The sequence below is a fragment of the Polypterus senegalus genome, chromosome 1, assembly GCF_016835505.1.
Source record: "Polypterus senegalus isolate Bchr_013 chromosome 1, ASM1683550v1, whole genome shotgun sequence".
In the NCBI taxonomy this organism is placed as follows: domain Eukaryota; kingdom Metazoa; phylum Chordata; class Cladistia; order Polypteriformes; family Polypteridae; genus Polypterus; species Polypterus senegalus.
In genome coordinates, this window is record NC_053154.1 from 90,329,866 (window position 1) to 90,355,661 (window position 25,796).

At 36.2% G+C, this 25,796-nt stretch overlaps 1 protein-coding gene across 5 annotated transcripts in view; it reads left to right on the top strand.

The window, feature by feature from the left end:
- The window catches only part of LOC120529368 (AP-2 complex subunit alpha-2), a 162,549-nt gene extending 136,903 nt beyond the window's left edge, over positions 1-25,646 (top strand). For 2 of the 5 annotated variants that reach the window (XM_039753145.1, XM_039753158.1), the window contains 8 exons: positions 9,695-9,790; positions 12,787-12,869; positions 18,159-18,248; positions 19,792-19,915; positions 20,617-20,733; positions 24,405-24,474; positions 24,590-24,724; positions 25,236-25,646. In XM_039753145.1, the coding sequence (XP_039609079.1) occupies positions 9,695-9,790; positions 12,787-12,869; positions 18,159-18,248; positions 19,792-19,915; positions 20,617-20,733; positions 24,405-24,474; positions 24,590-24,724; positions 25,236-25,313 (793 nt within the window). In that variant the 3' untranslated portion in view covers positions 25,314-25,646. The remainder of the gene's footprint in view (positions 1-9,694; positions 9,791-12,786; positions 12,870-18,158; positions 18,249-19,791; positions 19,916-20,616; positions 20,734-24,404; positions 24,475-24,589; positions 24,725-25,235) is intronic. The other 3 variants (XM_039753149.1, XM_039753167.1, XM_039753146.1) reach the window with 2 other exon arrangements.
- Positions 25,647-25,796: the final 150 nt, after the last annotated feature.

The following is a 25,796-nucleotide window of genomic DNA, read 5'->3' on the forward strand; positions in this document are numbered from 1 at the left end:
TACCGTGATGAATGAATTTTCACAAAGTAGGATTCTTTATTTATAAATCGAATATTTTCGCAGTTAGAGTTTAGAAAACCTGTTCACGACCTTCAAAATAAGTTTTTTAGGGTTTTAGGGATTATTAGAGCCCTCTAGACATGAAATAACACCCTTTAGTCACCATTACACTCGTATTACCGAATATATTAGACAAAATAAGAGAAAATAAGACATATTAGACGTTACAAATATATTACTAGGCGCATTCGCCTTTTAAGGCGACCGACTTTTATCCTCAATTTTTGTGCGCTCCATGTGTACATCAGGCATGTAAGTGTAGGGAATGAGAACATCAAAGTGCCCATTCATAACATCTCCCGAAAACCTAAGTTTTTTTTTTTTTTATCCCTTCAAGTGCCTGTTCAAAGTCGTACAATGTCAGCCCGAATCTGTACCGCTAAAGACAGAGTTTCATGCACTAAATAAGCTATAGATGAGAATAAGCAAGCACCATCTCCCCTGATATTTACTACGCGGTGAGGCATTTGTACTCCATCAACATTAATTATTTCCAGAGACATAATTTTGTCTATTTTTCCAGTGCATCGCGCACAAAAGCAAGGGAACGATGAGAGCACCAGAACTCTGCCTACATCGCGTCGGTTCGTACCTCAAGCCGCAAGTAGTAAGTCTGTAATAAGTGGAATACTGATAGACAGTTGCTAGCGCTGTCTTTTCATATGCGTGAGGAGGCTTTTGTAGGGTATTGCCATCTTTAATCATATCCAAGAGTTTCACCTTCTCCTGGATAGTAAGCATCTTTCTCCGGCGCTTAGTTTTATTGTCAGAAGGCTTAGAAAAAGCAGCACGTTTAGGAGCCATTGTAGGGCTTAGATAAAAGTTCTCAGAAAGCGCATGCGTAGTGACGTAAGCGTGTATGAGAAAAAAATCGCGATAGAGTGAAGCCAAGAAAGTCGAAGCGTGATATAGCGAGGGATCACTGTATTTGTATTTTTGGTTGTATAGTTTTTGTTGTTATGAATAAAGCGTCTTTCTATCTTTTGAAGAATATTGGCCCTTTCAAATGCACTTGCTTTCATTTCAGTTGGAGTAGCTGGCCATTGAGCACATCCCTTATTGCTGTGTTCACATGCCATCAGATTATTCAGCTCTCCAAGTGCTGGTGTTTCACCTTCCCACTTCATTGTGTTCATGTGGGTTTTCATGTGACTATTCAAAGAAATGCAAGTTTGCTCTTGATTTGTTGCTTGGTTTGCAAAAGAAAAAACAACTGATGATGCAGTGTATTTTTCAAGAAGTAAAGAGCAAACTAAACATAATACATGTCTAAGATGCTGCTCAAAATGCAATTCAACCAAAAAAATAGCATTTCTTGCTGACCAGGTTATATTTTTTGTAGTTTTTATACAGTGATTGTATTGATCAGCACTGCATCAAAACTCTGAAATTTCTGGTAACTGTTGTCTCTGAATGGGCTGAGTGTGTAGATCACTTATGTAAAATTTCAGAAACTGATCTTTGCCATCTATCCGAGAGCGTGTGATTGCTGCTTGTGATTCGTCAAACCTATAAACAAAATTGCTTCAGTATTTTGGAAGCTATAACAGTGTCGCTGCCAGTTTCTCATTTTCTCTCTTTTAATATTTGCTGGATTACTTCAGGAGTATATGTCACAATGCCTGGTGAAAAAACTTATTTTTAAGAATCACAGATAAACTTGCTGAGTACAAGTAAAGAGGTTAAGAAAAGTCCTTTTATGGCTATGAAAGATCTGAGGCTGGATATTTTAAAATGTTTTATGTGAAAGTCTACTTAACATTGAGAAAAGAATATTTTTATTGCCTCCTTTGCCATGTACCTTCAACTTTCAAAATGTTCTCAAGAGTCTTAAATAGCAAATAAATTAAGTTAATTAGTAGAGAAAACTAGTCATTAATTAAGAAAATTTAACATGAAAACCTGTAGCCAGTGTGGCTCCCCAGGATCGGAGTTGGCCACTCCTGGTTGCCACTAAAGACCATTTTTCGCAAGTTTAGTGACTACTTGTTGTATTTAATTGGCATTACTGACGTTTGTTATATGTTAGCCTTGTACTTGTTTCTTACCCAACAAGTAGGGTTATTGGTATGGCTAGACCTTGTCAGGTATGGTGGTTCTTTTATATTTTTTCATCTGCTCTAAGCGATGAAAAGCCTTTAAATAATGATTTGGTTAAGAGCCATTACCCAGGCTTGTGCTTCTGTTTAATCAACAACTTTCTTACAATTTCCCTTGTCTTTATTTTTATTCTTTCTTTTGAAATTCTCATTTCCAATGTTGAATCTTAGAGAGAGACTATTTATCCTCAGAATAATTTAATGCAGATCACCATTTTGACCAATTATGATTTTCTAAAACACATTTTATAACTTACTGAGATAATGATTTACTTGATGGGACAGCATATGTGCTCGGTAATATTGACCATTGCAGAGTTGTCTAAGAAGAGGTTTCAGACAAAGATAATCCATAATTTGTTTCTCATAATCTATATATATAATTCACTAAAGCAGCCGACCATGGCAGGCAAGACGCAAGACAGAGCCCCGCCCAGCAACAATTCACTACGCACGACATGACTGAGCCACGCCCGCCAACTCACAGAACCCCGCCCAACAACTCTAAGACCATGGGATTCGCACGACAGAGCCCTGCCCGCCATCTCCTCCTGCCATACTCACAAACTGTTTTACACGCTGCATACAGCGATTCCCAACCGCGACAAACATGCTTCTTCTTAGATGGTTCTGCAGGAACAGGGAAAACCTTTGTCTACAAAAACCTGCTTCATACCATACTAAGAGCAAGCAAGACAGAGCCACGCGCACCAACAATTCACTAAGCAGCCGACCATGGCACACAAGACAGACCATGGGATACGCACCACAGAGCCCCGCCCACCAACAATTCAAGTGAAAGCATTTGCCAAGAATGTTTTCATTAATCAAGAATATATAATTCACTAAGCAGCTGACCAGGGCATGCAAGAAGCAGCATGCAAGACAGACCATGTGATACGCATGACAGACACGCCCGCCAACTCACAGAGCCCCACCCACCAACAATTCACTAAGCAGCCGACCATGGCACGCAAGACACACCATGGGTTACACACGACAGAGCCCCGCCCACCAACAATTCGAACGAGAGCGAAAGCATTTGCCAAAAATATTTTCATTAATCAAGAATGAAAGTTGGAAGGCAACATCATCCAAATCATGATAAATCAAACTCACCCTAAGAGCCAGAGCTGGGAATGGAGTTAAATGGCGAGTGCACGGTTGCCAAGTGACTACCATAGCCTTGTCAAGGCTCAGCCCAAATAAACCTCATGATCGTGAACCTGTGGGCTCACCACCCACAAAGCAAAGGGTGAGTTTCAATTGCAGTGTCAGGCAACACCTAAGAGTGGGATGGGCCCATGCATACAAGAAGTTGGCAGTGGAAGTGGTTCTTGCAACATAGAACTTCTTGCAACATGTAACTTCTCTCTGATGGAGAGTGAAGTGAACTCCATTCAAAAAGGCATACGATATTGGCTAGATATAGTCAAATTTACCTCTAAGAGCCGCTTCAGCTGTGGAACTGAACTCTTTCATGGGTGATTTAATTTCTGTGTTGGAGTTCCCCCACAAGAGAGGCCCTATAATTGGAACTTGGTGCAGTCGGAACTTTTTCCTTGGACATGAGGCTTGCCTTAATTTGACTGATGTTTATGGATATACCTTTTTGGAGATATGTAATTCCCTGTTTGAACACCACCATCTCCTAACTCTGTAGTCTATTTCGAGATGTGGGCAGGCTCCTGTATGTAGGAAAGCTGAAAACTATTGAGTGCTTGGCCAGACATACAGTGCATACATTGCCCCCAAAGACAGATTAGCCCAATCCAGTCTGCAAGTGGGGAAAAATGTGGTGTTCTTGTGATTCTTTTGCAGTGCAATAGGAAATTTCAAACTGTGTTGAAAAATTGTCAGGAAGTTATGAAATTTCATCAAACCCTGCAATTTCTAGTCATGTAAACTGGCAACGAAATCCGGCAACTTTAATTATTGAAAGTGATGTGCTAACTAACTTTAAGTCCTGTCGTGTGACACTAATAAAACTGCATATTCTGGACACTCTGGTTAAAAATGACACGTGTAAAGAATATGGAAGTAAACTATCTCAGATAGAACAACTGCTGGGTCGACTTAGATGACCAGAGTGAATAGTGTTTATATGCTGACAATGACTAGCAGATGTTTGAAATGAGTTAAACTCTCACCTCTGGTTTAACTTATTCTGCATCTCAGGTAGGAGGCATTTTCAAAAGCTATGGCCAAAATGTAACCTGATTGCTGTCACAGTGTCAGTCCTTTGGCTCATTGGTGGATACCTGTGGTGAGGGGAAACTATTAAGCAAATCAAAGAGACTTTGCATATATTGATAGCAGGATAATCTCAGAACATATTTGCCCAGAATGTACCAACTGGGGAAAAAGATGCCAGCTGAGTCAGTGGCAAAAGCACCAGTGGATTTTAATGAAACCATGAAGAATAACTTTCATGTGGTTCCAAAGAAGTTCTGTTTGACCATTAAACAACGCAAACATAGTTTTGATTCACTGATTTCATGTTGGGATATTTTGGAAAGGTGGAAGGAATATTTTGAAGAACTTGTAAACCCAACACATGCACACTCCTCAGAGGGTGCAGTACCAGAAGAATTGGTTAGGGCTGGATCCTGTTATGTTGCTAAAGTCACTGCGGTGATTAAAAATCTCCCAAGGACAGTGTGTTTTCCAGTTACTGAAGAGTTGCACTCTTCACCCTCACTGGGAAAGCCTTTAAATGTCAGGGTACTGGAATGGAAATGTTGGCTGAGTGTTTCATCATAAATTCTGCAACAGCAATGTGGATTCATTCCTAACTGTGGACCAATGACGTGCAGTGAGGTTCATGACTGGTGAGGCACTGACTCCTTCAAAGTCAGATTTATAAATACTATAAATCGCTTCGGTCACCAACCCCCGTGTTTGATTAATCGGATATACAATTTTAATTTTTTTTTTCTTTGGAATTGTTTCAATTTCATTATTTGCACTTTTACTTTAAAGCTTCATTAAAAACAATATTTTTTGGAGACACATTGTGACAGTGCAAGTATAACTGCCCATGAGTGAATATTGTTTGTTTCTCTAATAAATAATCCGACTTTTTCTAATGTTTGTCCCTGTGATTTATTGATTGTCGTAACAAAAGCTATTCTTACAGTAAACTGTAAACATTTTAATACGAATCAATCAATCAATCAACATTTATTTATATAGCACATATTCATACAAAAAAAATGTAGCTCAAAGTGCTTTACAAAATGAATAGAAAAATAGAAGACACAATAAAAAATAAACATAAGTCAACATTAATTAACATAGAATAAGTAAGGTCCGATGGCCAGGGTGGACAGAAAAAACAAAAAGAAAACTCCAAGAGCTAGAGAAAAAGAATAAAATCTGTAGGGGTTCCAGACCCCGAGACAGCCCAGTCCCCTCTGGCATATCAAAATCTCCTTTGGTGTGTAATTTTATTCACAGAATATATACAGAATAAATTTGCATCGCTTCTCCATGATCATCAATATACACCTGACCGAATTGTGTATTCTTTGAAATTCAACTTGTCGTTGCTTTAACTGTTGCGGGACCACAGATTCTCATAGCGTATGGTCTTTTATTGTGTAAATCCACGTTTTGTGCATAAGAATGATGCAAATGCAACAAGACTCTACTCTTTGCCTTTTATTTCTGACCTTGATTTGTCTTGCTCTTTGTTCAGTTACACCTGGTTCTGATGGTTAATCACCTTTTGTTTTGCAGTAATGTGATCTTTTTTTTTTTTCTTTTTGATACTGTAGTGACTGACATGATAAAGTGTCACAAAAGTTTTACTTGAACAATCACTGACTTCATAACCTCAAACACAACTTTCTAGTACCCTCTCCAATCCCTCATCCCCTGTGTCTCGCCCCACCATCCGCATCAATCAATACCCCGCTATCAGTCTTTCGTGCTTTACTCCACCCTCCGTCAATCGGACCGAACTGTCACTTAAAATAAAAAAGGCAGCAACCTGGCTGGGACGCTACAATACTATAATATAAGAATTTTACTGGTTTCATAATCTGTCTGCCTTTTTTTTTTTTTTATCTCCAACGCCTTTGGGTGTCTATTCTCTGTGTTGTCCTTATACACTTTATATATGTTGAGAGCACAAGATGTGTGTGCACCACATGCTTTTACATGACTGACTGTTTTTGATGCATGTGCTCCTGTGTGATATCTATTGTTCCATGTCCCCGCGAGATGGCCCTGGGACAATCTCTTGGCACCAAGCCTCATGTTTACGGTCCTTTTGTCTCGCGGGTCTTTTAAATGTCTTCCGACAGATGATCACGTATCGTAGCCTTGCTTTTGCATTCCAGGATGTCTTTTTATAATAGAAAGATACCCAAAAGAGTAGCTTGTTCACTGTTTATTTGAGTAATTGGCTAATGGTTATGTTTCATATCTCATCAGCATTCTTTATACACACACATAGATAAGATACATATTTGATTAAGAAAGAAACTTACATTTATAGTGGTGAGAGAAAGTAGAGAGAGCGCATTTGCTCTGCACCATCCGTGTGTACTAAATTTGCCATTGCAATTCCACAATTTATACTCATTCAATACAAATGAAAGTACAGAGTGGTGTACAAAAAAAACGGATTTCAATTTTGACCTTAACTTTGTTTTTAAAAGCTTCTAATTCTGATGCTTTAATCAATTTTAATACAGACTGTTCAACAAAAGAATAACAAGAAAAATAAAAGAATATTTTAATTAAGATCAAAATTTAGTTTTTAATTATTGGATTGTTTTTTTCTTAGTATGATCTCATTTTTTATAAAATCGAAAAACTATTTATTGTCTTTATTTGTAAATGAAGTCCTTGTGCCTATCCTTCTCCACGAAAATCTCCCATCACTTTCTTGTAAAAGTCCTCCTAATTTTCCTTTAGTTTTAAAAGTCTTAATCTTCAATTTGGGTGGGCAGTCAGAACAAAAAATAATAATAAACGGACTGCTGAAGTGCACTTGATTTTCTGATATAGCTAAATTATTGACGCCTGGAGCCTCTGCGTAGAAGAACAGCAGCAACAAGCTCCCGTTGGGCTCACATCCACCCTGTTCAGTGCGGCACAGTACTGTCTGCCTCACCTTATGCCTTTTCACTGCGGTTTTATGTCCGATCAGCAAGAATAAATATGTTGCACACATCCATTAAAGATATTAGCTGGACTGTGGAAAGTCAGGGTGCATAATAAACGTATCTGCAGACATTATATTGGCGACATACAGAGAGACTGCAACAGGCATGAGCCAATTGCATGCATCAACCCAGTGTGTGAGGGATATCGCTGTCTGAGGCTTCGCTTAGATCGTTGCTACCGCACCTCGCTTTTCACCCCTGTATTTAAATAGGAAATGCACAAATTCAGCAATTTTGACTATTAATTGATCAAAATTGTTGGAATCATGCAGAAAACAAATTTATAATACAGACCAGTGGGCAAATTTATTTTATGTTATCATTATTAGTTTTTTGCTTTTCATGATGATTCCCCTGACCGCATGCCCCTGCTGTGGACCAACTTGGTGTCCTTTTAGAGATTCTAGAGGGATGATGGTATGTTTATGTAATACTTTGTTTTACTTACTTCTCTGTATTTGCAGAACAAGAATTGTGTTTGCGTACATAGTATTGATTTGAGACTCTTCATTGTGGGTGTACATTTCTATAATGGGTATAATTTTTTCTCTTTTCCTTTTTCCTCTTGTTTATGATTTTAATGGGCAGGATATCACTGTGCAACTGAGGTTTGGGAACCTAAGGGCTGCAACTCTGCTGTTTGTGTCTGATGATATCATTTTGGCTTTGTGTCTGATGATATCATTTTGGCCTCATCAGAATATGGTCTCTCTTGTGCACTCGAATTTTTCACAATTGAGTTTGATGAGGGTGAGGCCAGAATTAACACCTTAAAGTAGAACTGTTGCTTCTTTGGTTCAAGAACAGCTAGAGAAGTGGTTTAGACAAATAATTAGCATGGGTCCTGAGAATATTCTATGCGAAGACCCAGGCCACATGTGAATAAATTATATACAGGGGTGGGCAAAAGTAGGTTTATAGTTGTTCGTATAGAAAAAAACATGCAGGCTATGATATTTATTAACTCAATAGCTTTATTTACTCAAAAGAATGTCACAATGGAACGGTGTGCTTTAGGGACAAAGTGCTTAAATTGCAGGCCCCGTGTACTCACAATTGTAAATGTGATATTACCAACCCCTGCATATATCTTGATTGTCCCAGAAGCATCAATTGCACAGAAAGATCTGAATAAGGGCACTAGGGAGGCCTTATCAGCCCAGTTTATCATGTGCTGCTGCTGCCCTTGATGTGAAAAGAAAATGACAACATGATGACATGATGAATGATAACATTCCATACAAGCAAGTGAAGTTTTACAAAGCTAGATTTGAAACAAATCAACCACCACCCCTGAGAAAGAGAGCTGGGCCAGCAGAGTAAAACTTTAATAGTAGGAAAAGTAAGTAAATAAATAGAGTAAAATATGGGAAGAGAATATGCTTCCTCAATTTAAATGCTTATTCTAAAATGTTATTGATTAGATCCTGCTAGGTTTTGAAGAAGTTTTGTATAGATCCTTTAAGTGAGAATTAGATTTTCTCCAATTTCAGATAATATATAACATCTGTTATCCACTGACTTAAAAGAGGTGAATTATGATTCTTCTAGTTGACCAAGATAAGTCTATGTGCCAATAGTGAAGTAAAGGCAACTATAGTTTGTTTGGGTTGTTTGTCCTTCTCCACTTTAAGCCCATCTGGAAGTACACCCAGCACAGCTGTTGGTGGATTAGGAAGGACTGTGACTCCAAAGTTGTCTGAAAGGCATTTAAAGATTTTGGTCCAAAATTATGTTAATATGGTGCATGTCCAAAACACATGGCCCTGTGAAGCTGGAATTTGATTGCAACATTAGCAGGTTGGATCTTGCCCTGGAAACATTTTGGACAATTTTAAACGAGACAGATGTGCTTGATATATAACTTTAAGTTGAATAATTGTATGCTTTGCACATGTAGAGCTAGAGTGAATTCTGTTCACGGCTGCCTTCCACTCCTTTTCTGAAATGTTGAGTGAGAGATCCTTTTCCCACTGTACTCGGGGATCTTTGAAAGGGAGAAACTTTAATTGGTTTTTATATATTACCAAAATGCTTTCTGAGTCCTCAAGACTGATCAGTATTTTTTCCAGAATAGAGGTTGGTGGAAGGAGAGGAAGATGGGGCAGGTTTTGTTTAACAAAGTTTCTAATTTGGAGATGTGAAAGAATCATATTGACATATTGACTATAATAAACTTTTTTTTTTTTTCTTTTTCTCATGATACTTGTAAAAAAATGGAGTGAGATCTTCCATCACGTCTTTCTTGTATATATGTGGTTAAGTGCTCTTTGTATGCCTCACTTCTGGCTAATGCTAGCAGTTATGGATTTTGCCCCAGTTTTCTTTTTTCCGTCTTCTTTTATGCACTTTTTCTAGTAGTTCAGACCTGACTTCCTCTGATAATAATATTGATGATCCTGCTACAGCTGTGCATGTTTCTGATGATGATGATGATGATGAACTGAGTGACACGTAAGCTAGTCTGGATTCTCTCTCTCTCTCTCTCTGTAGCTCTCCTCCTTATCTTTGAAAGTATCATGTATTGCTGATTTCTTTTACAGGCATGATGTTTTATTAACATTTATGAAAGTAAACTACCTTCTTATTAACTGTTTTAAATGTAATTACACACTTTTTACACAGAGTGCCTCATCTTGAGTTTGTGAACTTCTTCCTTTTTGTATTCTGTATTTCCATCTCACATTAACAAGTTGATTTACCTCAAAGAAAATAGGTACACTTCTTCCTGATGCAAGTGTGAAATCAGTGTTTTATTTCATTATACCAATTATTGAGCAACACTCACAAAAAATATATGTTAAAAAAACAAGAGCATCAACTGTGCAACAACTCAACAGGGTCTAACTTGCACAATTTGTTGCAATTAAATGTTTAATTTCTTTTGAATTTTGTAAATATGAGATGCAAATTATTGAGAGAGATTCACATGGTTCTGATTATGTTTTATTTTTAAATAAATGTTATTCATGATATAGCTAATATGAACAAACTAACTGCAAGTGTCACATAGATTTTTCATTCTTATTTCAAATTCTCCCTAATCTCTATTTACATATATTATGCACAAATATGCTTGTACTGTAGCCTCGAAGATTGGTTACATCATAACTTGTAGGTGAGCATCTATCTGTTTACTACAAGTTAAATCGTGTTTAGCACTTAATGTTGTAGGTAAATACTTTATTCCACTTCCGTTCTGACAGGGATGAACAGTCTTGTGTGGAAGATCTCTTTGATTCAGGCTTTCTTTAATTTGAACCCATATTTCTATATGTTATTGAACTAATTGTTAGAGTTTGTGTCTTAAACACTTAAGATTATAGGCTAAAAATCTATCCCTTTAAACTGTATATTAATTTACCACATGAAATTGTGTTCTAAAAATTTCTTCAGTTTAGAACTACCCAGCCGGTTTTTCATTTTAAAATTGAGGTGAAGAGTACTGGGTTCCAATGTGAAACAAACGCTTTATACCAAATGCATCCACTTTAAATCAGCCAAGGTTTAGATTTAAGGAAATGTGCTGTACTCATTTCTGAGATGTGCTTGTGACAATAAAAGTAAATGTAAAGTAATACATTTTATCATGGGTTCTAGGTACTGTTTTTTGAGGTAAGGATATTTTTCCTGTAGTCTTGTTTCCTCGCACCAGCTGTTGTGGGTTGGGTTTTGACATTTACCCATAGCGCGTCCCTAATGCTTTGCACAATGACTGGATTGTGCCACTCAAAATAAATGTACTGTGTTATTTCCCATTAATTACAGTAAAGATATTGCTTATTGCTTCCTGTGTAATTGTGCACATACATTAATCTAGTGGTAGCTTAGAACAAACAGGCTTTGTTGACATACATTTATCTTTAAGCAGGTTAGTAAGTTTAGTACAGATGTTTTAAAACAGGCTGTGTAGCAGCACCGAGCTGCTGTTCTTTCGTTACAGCATGTCATTCTGCCCGAGTTTGCAAATTCTTCCAGTGTATTTACAAATTGATTGGTATCAGTCAGTATGTTTAATCTGGGAAGATTTCCAGTATTCACTGTTAAAACAAGTAATGTGTCAATAATACTTGTCAATTACCAACAACGTTTAGTTATTCATGTGCTGTGAAATAAATTACATACATCCCCTTTTTTCCAGGTATACATTATATATGGAAACATAAAGACCGAGTGTTAATGTGACTTGTTAATGTGATATCTGGGTATCAGCATTCAGTAATGTCAATAACAGTGTTTTGGGATGATTTTTCTGAGAGGAAAAATATACCCTGGAGGAACCTACCCCTGAGGAAGGCGAGTAGTGTGGGGAAGTGCACAGCTGATCTCCTTTTTAAGATGGCTGAATCCTACAAAAATGTTTTGTATTTGCATTTTGCTTTTCCCTTCATAAACAACATGGATATGCCATTTTTCATTAAGTGTGCAATTTCAGTTTGCAAAACAATACTTGAATAATGCCTTTCCTTGCCTTGAATAATGTACATATTTGGTAAAACTTAAGGCTTTTGTTTTCATTTTGTTTCCTGAAACCCTTCTCCTCCATTTTAAAGCATAAGAGCATATATTTTATATATGCATATATTTTAAAATGTATTAAAAAATCCTTAACTTTAGAACATAGTTTCATGTACCTAATCATTATATACCATGAGTGTAAATAAATAACTTAAACATAAAAATACTGATCATATTATTTAAATGTTTTTGATTTTTGCATCTTTGTGTCTTAGTTTCATCACTTTAAAAAAATAAAAAAAGATTTCTTAACAGGCATTGTGAACCTCATTTTTCCAGCTTCTTTTTTTTTGTTTTGTTTTTTTTTTTAACTATTTTTTAGTGCTTTATTTCCTAGGTTGCTGTCACATTTCTCTCTCTTCTGTGATAATGATGGCTCCCTGGGCACTAAAAAGCTGTACCTACCACCACATCGGGGCAATATAATCAAATAAATGTCCGCCTTTATTATCGCCATATTAATAAAATATTTCAGTTTTTTTTTTTTTGTAGTTTTCTTTTATCTGGGATGTTTTGCATTTTTAATAATCTGGATCCTCCTGTTAATATTTCAAAAAATAATGCTATTATTGAAAATTTAGGTAATTGACACAAAATTTAAAATCTGAAACAAAGACTGTAAAAAAGAACAGCTATACAGATAGTGGGTGACACACTGTTACACAAATGTAGGCCCAGTTCATGGGTTTTCTTCTGAATATTCTGATATTGTATGTTACACTTGTAGTGGTGCTTCCAGGCTTAATTGTTCTTATGTTCCATTATATAATGCATGTAAGGCACATGTCACTAAACACTATTCTTTTTGCACTGTTTGGGTGTGTGTCTTATTACTTTATAATTTTCCTTTAAGAAGATGGACTTTCTCACTTTAGTCTTGGAATTGTCAGAGCTGTCATGAGTGACCCTTTTTTTCATTTTTATACATTTAGGTTTGTGTGTAAAAATAATGGTGTTCTGTTTGAAAACCAGCTGTTGCAAATTGGGCTGAAATCGGAATTTAGACAGAATCTTGGTAAGTAATCGATTTCTAGCACTTTTCACATACTTTTTGTCTTAAATTTGTGTGAAATTGCTTTCTGATTTTAAAGAAGGCAGTTCCTTTTAATAATGTGTCTTGCTTTATCTTCCTGGGCTGTTTATTTGGCCTCCTTTATGTTTAGACAGTGAGGAAATTTGCTTTATTTGACAAAAGAAATTCAGAATATTATAATTTATTTTAATATTTCATTTTTCTTTTATAGAAACTGTTTACTTTTATGCACAGTTTACACATTTTGAAAGCTGTTTTTAATTTCTCATTTTTAGATTTACTGTGAACCAACTTTTAGACTCCTGAATATGTCTTGCACAAAGGGTGTTTGTGGGGGAAAGGGGTTTGTATCCACCATTAATATACCTTTTAACAATTGAGAAACTTGAGTTTGGACTGTTTAATCCCATATATAAAGAAAATCTGCTATTTCATTTACTTTGGACATTTAGAGTTATTTAGAACTTGCATGTTAAAATGTGACATGTAATATGAGCACTCGGTAAAGAACTGCTGATAGGAAATAGAAACTCATTTGAGAACTGTCTTGTTGGTGGTTTGTATTCATTATTGATTTAAACAGACATAAAAAACAGTAGTATTACAATGTCCCATGTGAAGACTGAATTTCCTCTGTAAAGGAGTGAAGTTATTAGATACTCTTTGTTTAGATACTAGTGTTATATGTTTGTCACAGGTGAGTGGTTTCAGGTCTTTAACAGGTTATACATTTTACACCGTTTCTAAGTTGTTATTTAATATATTTAGATAGTAAAGTTATCTAGCATGCCCATAAACCATGTGAAAGGGAACTTCCCCCTCAGTTACTCACTTAAATAGCCAACCAAAGTTAATTGATAATTATACGTGGTTAACTGAACACAGCCAGACCTAATTGCAGCAAGCTCTGCTGAATCTAAATCTCACCAGGTTTCGAGATGAACACTATGCCCAAGAAAATCAAAGATCTAAGGAAATTCCAGAAGAGACAAGGAAAAAGGGGATACACAGCCCATTTCTAAGACTTTCAGACTCCTATGTACCACACTGAGAGCAGCTTTTGTCAAATGTGAGAGCTTTCAGAACAGTTGTAAATCTTCACAGGATAGGCCTGCCTGGCAACATTACCGTAAAGGCACAAAGACAACTCATTCAATAAGACATAGGAAATCCAAGGAGAATAACTAAAGAACTGCAGGTGTCTGCAGCCTCTGCTAGGGTCTGTGTCTGCAGCCTCTGTGATCAGAAACAGAAACGAGTACAAACTGGATTTATGGGAGAGCAGTAAGAAATCTCTGTGCTTCAATTAACATCAGTACCCATCCTGGATTTGCAAATAAATTCTGGATGAATCTCAAAGCCTTTTGAAATAATGCTGCATTGACAGAGGAGTCAAAAGAAGAACTTTTTGGATAACATAAATTACACTGTGGCATAAATCCAATTCAGTGTTTGACAGTAAATCTTGTGCATACAGTAAAACATTTGGATAGTTGTATGCTGGTGTAGGGATGTTTTGCGTTCTCAGGACCTGGAAGACTAGCTATATTCAAAGAACCATGAATTATGTTACTTGTGTGTGTGTGTGTGTGTGTATCTATTATATAAAAAATCTTGTGATGAGACAAGACTTTTTTGAAGAGATTTTTTCAAGTCCCGCAAGACATTGGCCATGAGATTTTTTTCAAGTCACGCCCTCCTATGAAACCATAATGAACCACGCACACAGTACTCTCACCTCTCATTCGTGTGAATGCTTTTGTCAGACACCGTTCCTGCTCTCTCCACTCTTACAAAGTTTAATGTTTTCCTCACTTTAAGTTCACATTTAAAAACGACTTATTATGTTCTAATCTTATTGAAGAATTTTATCACGAAGGGTTATCAACAGAAAAATGAGTTGGTGGTCTTTGAAAATGTTTCAGAGTAGGGCGTGATTTGAAAAAATCTCAAGGCAAAAGTCTCGTCTCGCATGACTTGAAAAAATCTCTCTTCCAAAATGTTGCATTGAAGGATGTTTTTATATAATATACACACACACACGGTGAGTCATAAAGAAGTACCACATTTCAAACATTTATTCTACAAAAACGCTACATGATTAAACAAATTTCATTATGATATAAGAAAGGATATACCAAATACATTTTTTTTACTGTGTTTTAAAAATGATGTCTTTAAAGTGGTGTCCATTATTATCGATACACTATTCGAGATGATTTCTGAAAGCTGGCATGACTCGTTTGGCCATTTCATGGGGAATAGCGGCGATTTCATGGTGAATAGCGTCCTTGAGGGCTTCAAGGTTTTGAGTTCATTGTGTATATACCTTCGACTTAAGAGCGCACCACAAGAAGAAATCGCACGGAGCAAGATCAGACGAACATGAAGGCCACCCGACATTTACACGCAGAGATATCAGCTTCCCCTGAAACATCTCTGTGCCGTATGAGCTATTGCTCCATCCTGTTGAAATCAGGCATCCACCACACCCATTTCTTCCATTTGGGGCCGCAAAAAGTTCTCTGTCAGTTCAATGTAACGTTCTGATGTGACAGTGACTGTTGCTCTCCCCTCCTCAAAAATGTAAGGGCCTACAATGCCAAATTCTGCAACGGCACACCAAATTGTAACACGGTCACTATGCAGGGTCTCTGATGAAGTTCAAGTATCTAACTGAAACAATTATCACTGGTCTTTTTCATTCCTTTTTGTGTTATTAGCAGTTTTAAACTAATAAAGATTTTTTTCTTGTAACAGTCACTAAAACAAAAATAAAATGAATGACTTGCACAATTTTAGACCTTACTTGTGTAGGCTCTGAAAACTGTGTTAGAATAAGTGATTTCAGAGAATGAATGAACAAACATATAGTGGATTGTGGCTATATGCTAAGTACTTCTAATATACATTTTAGTAAAATATGATAATACATAGATATCCTTTTGAGTCTCAGTAATATTATTTTCTATTACTGTAACTTACAGAATTGCAAAATTGTTTCAGAATATGAAACTTGAAAACAAAGTATGTGTCAGAAAAGTATATGCAAAGATTTCTCACCTGGTATGTAGCTAGAACTAATGTATGAACTAAAAGCACAATTAGAAAAGTAAATGTGTTATTTTTCCGTGTCAGTTACTGGATTTGAAGTATGTATGCATTTCTGTTACATTCATGTTGAATCTCCGTCCCCAAAAAGCAAAAGCTTTTGCTGATGCTATTCTACTTGATGTATGTATACATTCATTAACAAAACAATTTAGAATAGGAGAGAATAGAATAGGTTGGTTGTTTGCTTGCTATTTTGAGTTCTAATTCATATTGTAACAGAAGCAGTTTTACAATACCAGCTCTTGAAACAATTTTGCATGTCGTCGTTGTTGCTCCTGGTTCAAGTATAAGATTCTTTCTCTTTGTGATGCTGTACTTTTGTTTTTGGTTTGCTTTTCTCAGTTAGGCTCTTTGCTGTGTCCTCTGCAGCTTCATCGGAAGAGCATTATTCTTTATGTCACACAAGTTTAGGCTTAATAGTTCCCTTTTGAAGTAATGGCTGCTTTTCAGAGTGGGCTCAGTCACTGACACAGAACTTTGCTTGGAAGAGTGGATCTTGGTTTTCAGCTCGACAAAGAGCTTGGCTCATTAGCTTTTAGTTTTCAAAGAGATGAGTGTAGCTAATTTTTGAAGGAAGGTGTAATCTTCCAGTTGTAGAACCAAGGTCTGCTCATAGGCATGTTATTTTGTACATCAAAGATGCATCTCATTAGGTTATGGCTCTTTGCTTAAACGTGGGTGTCTATTTGGCATCTGCATGTCCCAAGGAATCTGCAAAGATGTCAGTTCAGCTCTGTTCATGGTTTAATAGAGTCTACCAAATTTACACCTTTGTTATCAGATGAAGTTCAGGGTTGACTTAAGAATGTTACGAGATGTAGCCATTTTCTCAGTAATGCAGGTTAGGGGTTAAGCTAGATTTCTGCAACCCTGTTAAATCTGCTATCTTGTATGTCAATAAAAGCCTGTCAGAATGGGTAATGCCAACTTTATCCTACTACTTTATCCAACTACTAGACAATAGTAACAGAAAAAAAATCATGTAATGGCTTATATTCTTTCACAATATTTAAGCTATTTTCTTTACTTCACAAAGATTCAGCTTTCTACCACAGGCTGATAATGAACACGTACACACATTATAAAGGGCTGAGGGGTTTGGTGTTGGGAGGTCACCATAAGCAGACAAATGAGCAAGAAACATTTTCTTATCTCGAGTAAATAGTACCAAGAATCTATGATAAAATTGGACACCTCATAAACGAGGAAAGTATTTATTCTTTTTAATCAAAACCAATAATGCTTCAGAGTTGGATGTATTTGGTAAGTTTAAAGGCTTTTTCTTTCGCATTTGTATCCTGGTATCCTTTCTATTGCTAACTGCAAAAAACAGACAAAATATTATTTCAATTTTTATTTAAAAAAAAAATACATTTTAGAACACAATTTCCAGAGGCATTTTATTATATCCCATAACTGTGAAGAAATAACATTTCCTAGACTAATCATCAATGTCCAGTTAATTTGTACTATCACTGCCCTGAGACCTGACTATAAGAAATAATTTACTCTAGACAGCATTAGAAAGCTCACTAATACAAGTATTTCATTCTGAAATAAAAAACTTTTTTTTTTTTTTTGAAAGCTGTTCGATTTTAGAGGGTATTTTTAATCATTAGACAAACCATTTGGGAGTCTGATTTGGTTCTTACTAATTGTTAAAAGATGTTCTAGTTTATCTTTGTTCATTGTTCATCTTCATTTGTGTTTTTTAATAAAAGTTTGAACGCAAAAATCTTTAGGTAACAATATTTTTAATAAGCAATATTTGTTCATTAAACAAATATTGATGCAATTACCAGGTAAATATTTTGTTTTTAAGCCAAATGTTTACTATTTACTGTCCTTTCCATGGAAACACAATGAATTCTTACTGTGTGGCTCACTTAGCTTAATGAGAGCTGCGTTTTTTTATTAAAAAAGAAGAAGATGACGACGAGAACAAGTACTGTAGTCTACGTAATTGCAGTGTTTTCCTGAGGTCTTTTGTGCAATTTTAAATAATCAACCATACATCACTAAACTGTTGTTTTTCTTTTTTTCCTTTTCTTCATAAAGGCTAATTGAAAACATTTAATTTTAGAATATATCCAGTATAGAACTGAGTTGGCCCAAGAAGCGAACAACTTAATGAATTGTGTTCTTGTCTTCTACCAGGTCGAATGTATGTCTTTTATGGAAATAAAACATCCACACAGTTCTTAAGTTTCTCTTCAAATGTGATCTGTCAGGATGGTCTTAAAAATCATATCCTTCCAGTTGTTAATTTACTTTTGGGAACAATTATTTTTTTAGACCTGTATGTATGGAATTCCTGTTTAATTCCTAATATTTACATTTGTCTATCACCCTGTTTTTCATAGCTTAATAAACTGTTAGTCACCATAATTCTCTTTATAAACAGAGAATGCCCATGAAAACAGCTATTTCAGACATCTTATTACATAACAGTGAATGGATTTTTTTTTTTCTATATGTGATGTTCCAGGCTTAAAATATAACCTAAAATAGATTGGAATTTGAAATTACACTCTATTTCTGTCTTATTTTCTTTCAGGTTTTGCCTTAATGACCAGTTATGGTTTTCTTTTCTGTATAGTTAGATTTTCAATTAGATCCCATAAAATCGAAATTTGATGTGTTTTGTCAGCTTTTTTTTTTTTTATATCCACTATTCACCCCATTACAGTACCATGTCCATATTTGTCCAAAAATTTATAAGGTTATGTTGTCTGTGGAATAGATATTGACATCTTTCAAAATTACTTTACAGATCAGTGAAAAAAGCCAAGAGTACATGTTGGCTTTCTAAAACAATATTCATTCAGAACTCCCAATATACACCAGGAGAAACTCAGTAGTAATCTTCCTGAAGTGATTTAAAGCAAAATATTAACATTTTTCACTTGATTGCTTCCTTTAGATATATTTAAGACTAGAATTACGAAAGCCTATGAAAAAACTCATAAACCCCGACCCACCTTAAATCCCTTCACAACTCTCCGTCTGCGTCTTTTGTTTTATAAATGTGTCTACCAACACAAGGTGCAAACAGCTTGTTATACCATCCTCCACACCGCCGCAGAAAGGGCAAGACATTCTCCCAGCTCAAGACTTGATTATCTTGGAGCCTTCACACATTATAAAGTTCATGTCGACATTTTGTCATTTATTACTAAAGCATGAAAAACACATGAAAAGCATTTCTGTTTTAACAATGTGTTTACATAGATTTTTGTAGACACGGAACACACAAGAAATGTGTGTATTCCAAATATCTATTATTTCCCCTCTACAATTCCAGCACTTCACCCCAAGATAATCAAGGTTTGAGTTGGGATATCTTCTTGCCCTTTCTGCCGCGGTTTGGGGGATGGTATAGCAGGCTGCTCGCTGTTTGTCTTGATCGACACATTTACAAGACAAAAGACGCTGACAGAGAGGTGCAAAGGGATTTAAGGTAGGTAGGATTTATGAGTTTTTTCGTAGGCTTTGGTAATTCTAGTGTTGAGGTGGGACAGCCAGGGGTGCAGTATAATAAAAGAAGGAGACCACATCATGCAAGACATTTGACTTAAGTGGCAGGCCCTGAATGACTTAGAGAAATAAGACACGAGTTTGGTAATTCTAGTGTTAATAATTGTTTTAGCACTTCATTATGCTCCTAGATATTTTGTATGTTTTTCCTATAGCAGAATATGCCCATGTGTTTCTTACTGGTCTCCAGGTTTATTGTGTTTGTGTAATTTATGCACATTTGTTTGCTTTTGTTCCTTAACTCGCCACCTACAACTAAATATACAGACAAAACCAGTCGACCCAACAGTGGAAGGTGGTGCTCAGGTGCAACAGATTTTGAATATTGAATGTGTATCAGACTTTACAGAGGCCCCAGTTTTAAATATTCAGTTTAGGTAAGTAGGAGCAGTTTATCTTTGTATAAAATTAACTTGTATTTGGGCAATTAATCACTAATCCTTTTTATATGCTAATATGTTAAATGTTTATATGCCTGTATATTATTTTATTCTATTATCATGGAGAGATGTTTAATGGAAAAATAAATAAATACACAAATACATGAATTTTAAAAGGGTATAAAGGATATTATCATTTCTAAAAAATAATAGAAGGTTTAGGACTTAATGTTTTGTCCATATAGCTTTCATCAAAGTTAAGTTTAAAAAAGAAACGCAGAAAAAGTGAAGCTCATTTCCCTGCACTAAGTGACCAATGAACTTTTTACTCTCTTCCTACATCTTCTATAACTTTAATTTTCTCCTCTCTTATATTTGAAACCTTTTTACCATTTCATTTACAGAAATAATGAGAGCTACATTGTGTCTCTAATATTCTTTTTTGTCATTCTGTTTTTCAGCATTGGAAGAAAATTAACTTTTCTTTCCATTTTGCAGATGCAAACTGATGCAATTCACTAACTCGTTCACATGTAAAAATAAGATTAAAGTAATCACAATATTTGTTTATTTAAATAGATTTTGCAGATTGAGTTGTGAAAGTGTTCCACATACTCTGCTGATTCGACAGATTTCATTTTAAAATTCTCATTTGAATAAGCCAGGGTAGGTTGACCTGTCTCCTCGCATCCCTCTAGGTATGGTGGAACTCTTCAGAATGTCTCTGTTAAGTTGCCTGTTACACTGAACAAGTTTTTCCAGCCCACAGAAATGACTTCCCAGGATTTCTTCCAACGATGGAAGCAGCTTAGCAAGTAAGTGTTGTTCTGTTGATTGATGTGATCAAACACAAATAATTAGATAAAACCATGGAACACTGCATCTTTTTTATTTTTTTTATATGAAAGCTTCTCATTCCCATAAGTCCTGCTTAAATAAATATTGGTAAAACATATTTCTCAGAAGAGATGGTGTGTCTAGTTAGGTTTTGGAATCTTCTAATTATAACATCCAAGATGAAAGAAGTTGATATAGGGCCCCTTGCCAGTTTACTCTGTCACTGAGATGGTCCATTTTGAAGAATACACTATTCACACATTTGTCTAGGAAAGATCTTTTTGTAACCTTCACATTGTGAAAGTGAGTATAGTGCTTCACAGTCTGTACTTGCATATAAAGAAAACTCACAGGGATCACTGTATCATCTTCATACTAGTTCTTGGCCATTCCAAGTGCTAGGTGAAAAGCCACATATGGAACAGTGCAAAGAAACAGACTCCAAAACTGACCTGGGTATAGCTAACACATGTCCATATTTTCTATTGCTGACTTTTGTTAATTTTGTAGATCTTACTCCACCCGTTTTTACGTTACCTAATTTGGTTTGTTTTGATGGCCTGGAAAAAGAAAATTAACAGGGATTGGAAACTTTCTGATAGAATGTGCATCTATGGTAACCAGCACTGGACTGCAGCAAACAGTACAGCCATTAAAAAATAATCTCATGTTACTCGTTTCACATAATACACACAGCAAGTCCTCCAGTCATATCCTCACATTGGCAGGGCTGATTGTGAATTTCCATTTTTCTGTGCTTGCTTTTCTGGGAAGGATTTATTTATCGAAGAATGCATGTACAGTGGAACCTCGGTTCGCGAACGTCTCGGTACACGTACAACTCGGTTTACGACCAAAAAGTTTGCAAAACTTTTGCCTCGGTTTATGACCACACACTCGGTATACGAACAAGCCAGTTTACCTTTTGGTTTGCACATGTTCAGTCTCTCCCTGTGCATTGAGCAAGAGAGAGAGTGCCACACACACACACACACACACACAGGCAGCGCGCCTAAAAAAAATGTATTCAAAATACGTAAAGAAGAATGAAAGTTGTACAAAACAAAATTTATGCCTTTCTTATTAAGGGAAACAAAATTTTCATATAAAAAATAAGAAATTAAAATTAACCTACTTGTTGCAACATGATAGGCTTGAGTGACATTTTGAATTACATTTCATTACATTTTTCGCGCAAAGACATTTAATATTTTGGCAGTTTATTTTACACATACATTTGACGAATCCTTGGCCGCTTCCACTGGACTGAGCAGTTGCAACTGACCGGAGAGGAATTTCATGGTCAGGAATATGTTCAATTCTAAGCAAGTTCTTAGGGCATAAAGTGAATTGTGATCTTGCATATACTTGTTTTAAAATTCCTTCAGAAGTTCCAAGTCGGTAGAAACCATCCTCTGTCACACTCATTACAACTGCCAATATATTGCGCGAATCACCTTCATGGAGCACAGAAAAAAAACAAATTTTTTGTTGAACAAATTTAAGTAAAATTGCGTATTTTGACACTCCCGAACAAAATGCAAAGTGCAACTGACAAATTCTAAGCCTGAGGACGCGACGTTAAAAGTCACGTGCCTTGCCACTTGGTATTCGAAAGGAATCGGAGATGTATTTCATACTTTGCCGGTTTCTCATTCGGCATTCTATAGAATGCCTAGGAAATGTGTGAAATATGAATCGTTGCATCCATTGCCGGCTAGTTTTGGGCATTATATACAATGCTAGGCATTCTATAGAATGCCGGATTTCAAACTTTGCCGGTAACATATATACATACAGTGGGTACGGAAAGTATTCAGACCCCATTCAATTTTTCACTCTTTTTTATATTGCAGCCATTTGCTAAAATCATTTAGATTAATTTTTTCCCTCATTAATGTACAAACAGCACCCCATATTGACAGACAAAAAAAAGAATTTTTGAAATTGTTGCAGATTTATTAAAAAAGAAAAACTAAAATATTACATGGTCCTAAGTATTCAGACCCTTAGCTTAGTATTTAGTAGAAGCACCCTTTTGAGCTAATACAGCCATGAGTCTTCTTGGGAAAGATGCAACAAGTTTTTCACACCTGGATTTGGGGATCCTCTGCCATTCCTCCTTGCAGATCCTCTCCAGTTCTGTCAGGTTGGATGGTAAGCGTTGGTGGACAGCCATTTTAGGTCTCTCAGAGATGCTCAATTGGGTTTAAGTCAGGGCTCTGGCTGGGCCGTTCAAGAACAGTCACAGAGTTGTTGTGAAGCCACTCCTTCGTTATTTTAGCTGTGTGCTTAGGGTTATTGTCTTGTTGGAAGGTAAACCTTCGGCCCAGTCTGAGGTCCTTAGCACTCTGGAGAAGGTTTTTGTCCAGCATATCCTTGTACTTGGCCGCAATCATCTTTCCCTCGATTGCAACCAGTTGTCCTGTCCCTGCAGCTGAAAAACACCCCCACAGCATGATGCTGCCACCGGCATGCTTGACTGTGGGGACTGTATTGGAGAAGTGATGAGCAGTGCCTGGTTGTCTTCACACATACCGCTTAGAATTAAGGCCAAAAAGTTCTATCTTGGTCTCAGACCAGAGAATCTTATTTCTCACCTGTCTTTTAGCAAACTCCAAGATAGAACTCATGCTGTGGGGGTGTTTTTCAGCTGCAGGGACAGGATGACTGTTTGCAATCGAGGGAAAGATGAATGCGGCCAAGTACAGGGATATCCTGGACAAAAACCTTCTCCAAAGTGCTAAGGACCTCAGACTGGGCCGAAGGTTTACCTTCCAACAAGACAAAAACCCTAGGCACACAGCTAAAATAACGAAGGAGTGGTTTCACAACAACTCTGTGACTGTTCTTGAACGGCCCAGCCAGAGCCCTGACTTAAACCCAATTGAGCATCTCTGGAGAGACCTAAAAATGGCTGTCCACCAACGTTTACCATCCAACCTGACAGAACTGGAGAGAATCTGCAAGGAGGAATGGCAGAGGATCCCCAAATCCAGGTGTAAAAATCTTGTTGCATCTTTCCCAAGAAAACTCATGGCTGTATTAGCTCAAAAGGGTGCTTCTACTAAATACTGAGCAAAGGGTCTGAATACTTAGGACCATGTGATATTTCAGTTTTTCTTTTTTAATAAATCTGCAACAATTTCAAAAATTCTTTTTTTTTTGTCTGTCTATATGGGGTGCTGTGTGTACATTAATGAGGGAAAAAATTAATTTAAATGATTTTAGCAAATGGCTGCAATATAACAAAGAGTGAAAAATTAAAGGGAGTCTGAATACTTTCAGTACCCACTGTATATATACACACATATGTATTAAAATATGTAATATATAATACATAGATATATATTTTTTTTCTTAACTGCTTGCTGTGATCCAACATTGGTGTTCATAGATGCCCATTCCATCAGAAACTTCATTTCCATTTTCAATGAAAACCTAAAACTAAACCTAAGAAAATTTTTCTTGCCCATCTCTACAAACCACATGGTGCATGTAACATTATAAAAATCTGCATGAAGTATCCCTTTTCATTGGACCCCTCTCCATAGATAATAAGCATAAATTATACTGCATAGCCAGCTCAACATTTTGTAGCATTTGCATTATGTTTTTGTGCCTGTAACTTACCTTTTTACATGAATAGTCCACAGCAAGAAGTTCAGAAGATTTTCAAAGCAAAACATCCAATGGATACAGAGGTGACAAAAGCAAAGGTAGTGTCGTTTCTCTCCTCCTCATTTACTCACTATCTAAGCAGTCAAGTGTTCAGTCTTTTTTTAAGAGGCAGTTTAACCCTATTAATTAGGATCTGACTTCTATTTCTGACAGATAATTGGTTTTGGCGTGGCCTTGCTGGATGGAGTAGATCCCAACCCCTCTAACTTTGTTGGAGCTGGAGTTATCCACACAAAGACAATCCAAGTTGGGTGTTTGCTTCGCTTAGAACCAAATACTCAAGCCCAGGTGTGTGAATTTTAAATTTATCATTTCTCTTTCTCTTTTTTTCCCCTTTTTTTCCTAAAGAAATCTTATGGAGATTGTTTCCTGCAATGTCAAGCACTGTTTTCTCATTTACTGCCTAATGTAGTCTGATTCTTTACATCCTGAATTAGCTTTTTTTTTTCTTTTCTTTTTAATACCTCTTGACATTCCAATTGAGGCCCACTCTTAGTTTTATTAAGAGTTTCTTTCTTATTAATTATGATTGCCTGTCATGGAAGCTTTGATGATGTCCATAGTACAGAAAATGCTGACTGTGAAGGTGCAGAGATACTGAGCCTCTTTGTTTTATTCTTTGTGTGTGTTTTTTTTTTTCATTACGTATTTAATTGCAAATATGCTGCCAATGAGAGGATTATGCTGAAACAAAGGAAAATGCTTTTTCAGAAATTTGCAGAATGTTGTAATATTTCTACTCAAATTTTTTCATATCATAAATTAATTGTATTTTTTTGGTATGGCTTTTGTTTTACAGATGTACCGCCTGACATTAAGAACAAGTAGAGACACTGTATCACAAAGGTTGTGCGGACTTCTTTCAGAACAGTTTTAATTAACAGTCATTTCTCAGTAGCTTAACAGCAAATTCTTACCCTGTCTTGCAGAGATGCAAGCTTATAAAACTTGTCCTGTTTGTACAATTGTGCTTTTTTTAATTGTTTTTCATAATCTAAACCGTTCCATACTTTGTAACTTTTCTGACCCCCCTTTCTCTAATTGATTTTCAAATGATACAATGTACAGTGTAAATTAAAAAATATAACTGTTTTTGCCATTTAGCTTTACTAATTACATGTTTACTATGCTCCTTTTTATTGGTAAGCAAAGCCTTTTTTGTTACAAAATATATATGTATAAAAAAAAGAGTAAATTGAATGTGACTGGATTTTGTTGTGTGTTTGTCTTCATAGTTTAGCCATTGATTCGATCAAATTATGAATTTGATAGGACTTGCCAGGTGTTTAGACTTTTTTAAAACAGCATTGTTCAACGGTGACTGGCGAATGTTTCTCTTAAAAATCACCGTGCAATCCGC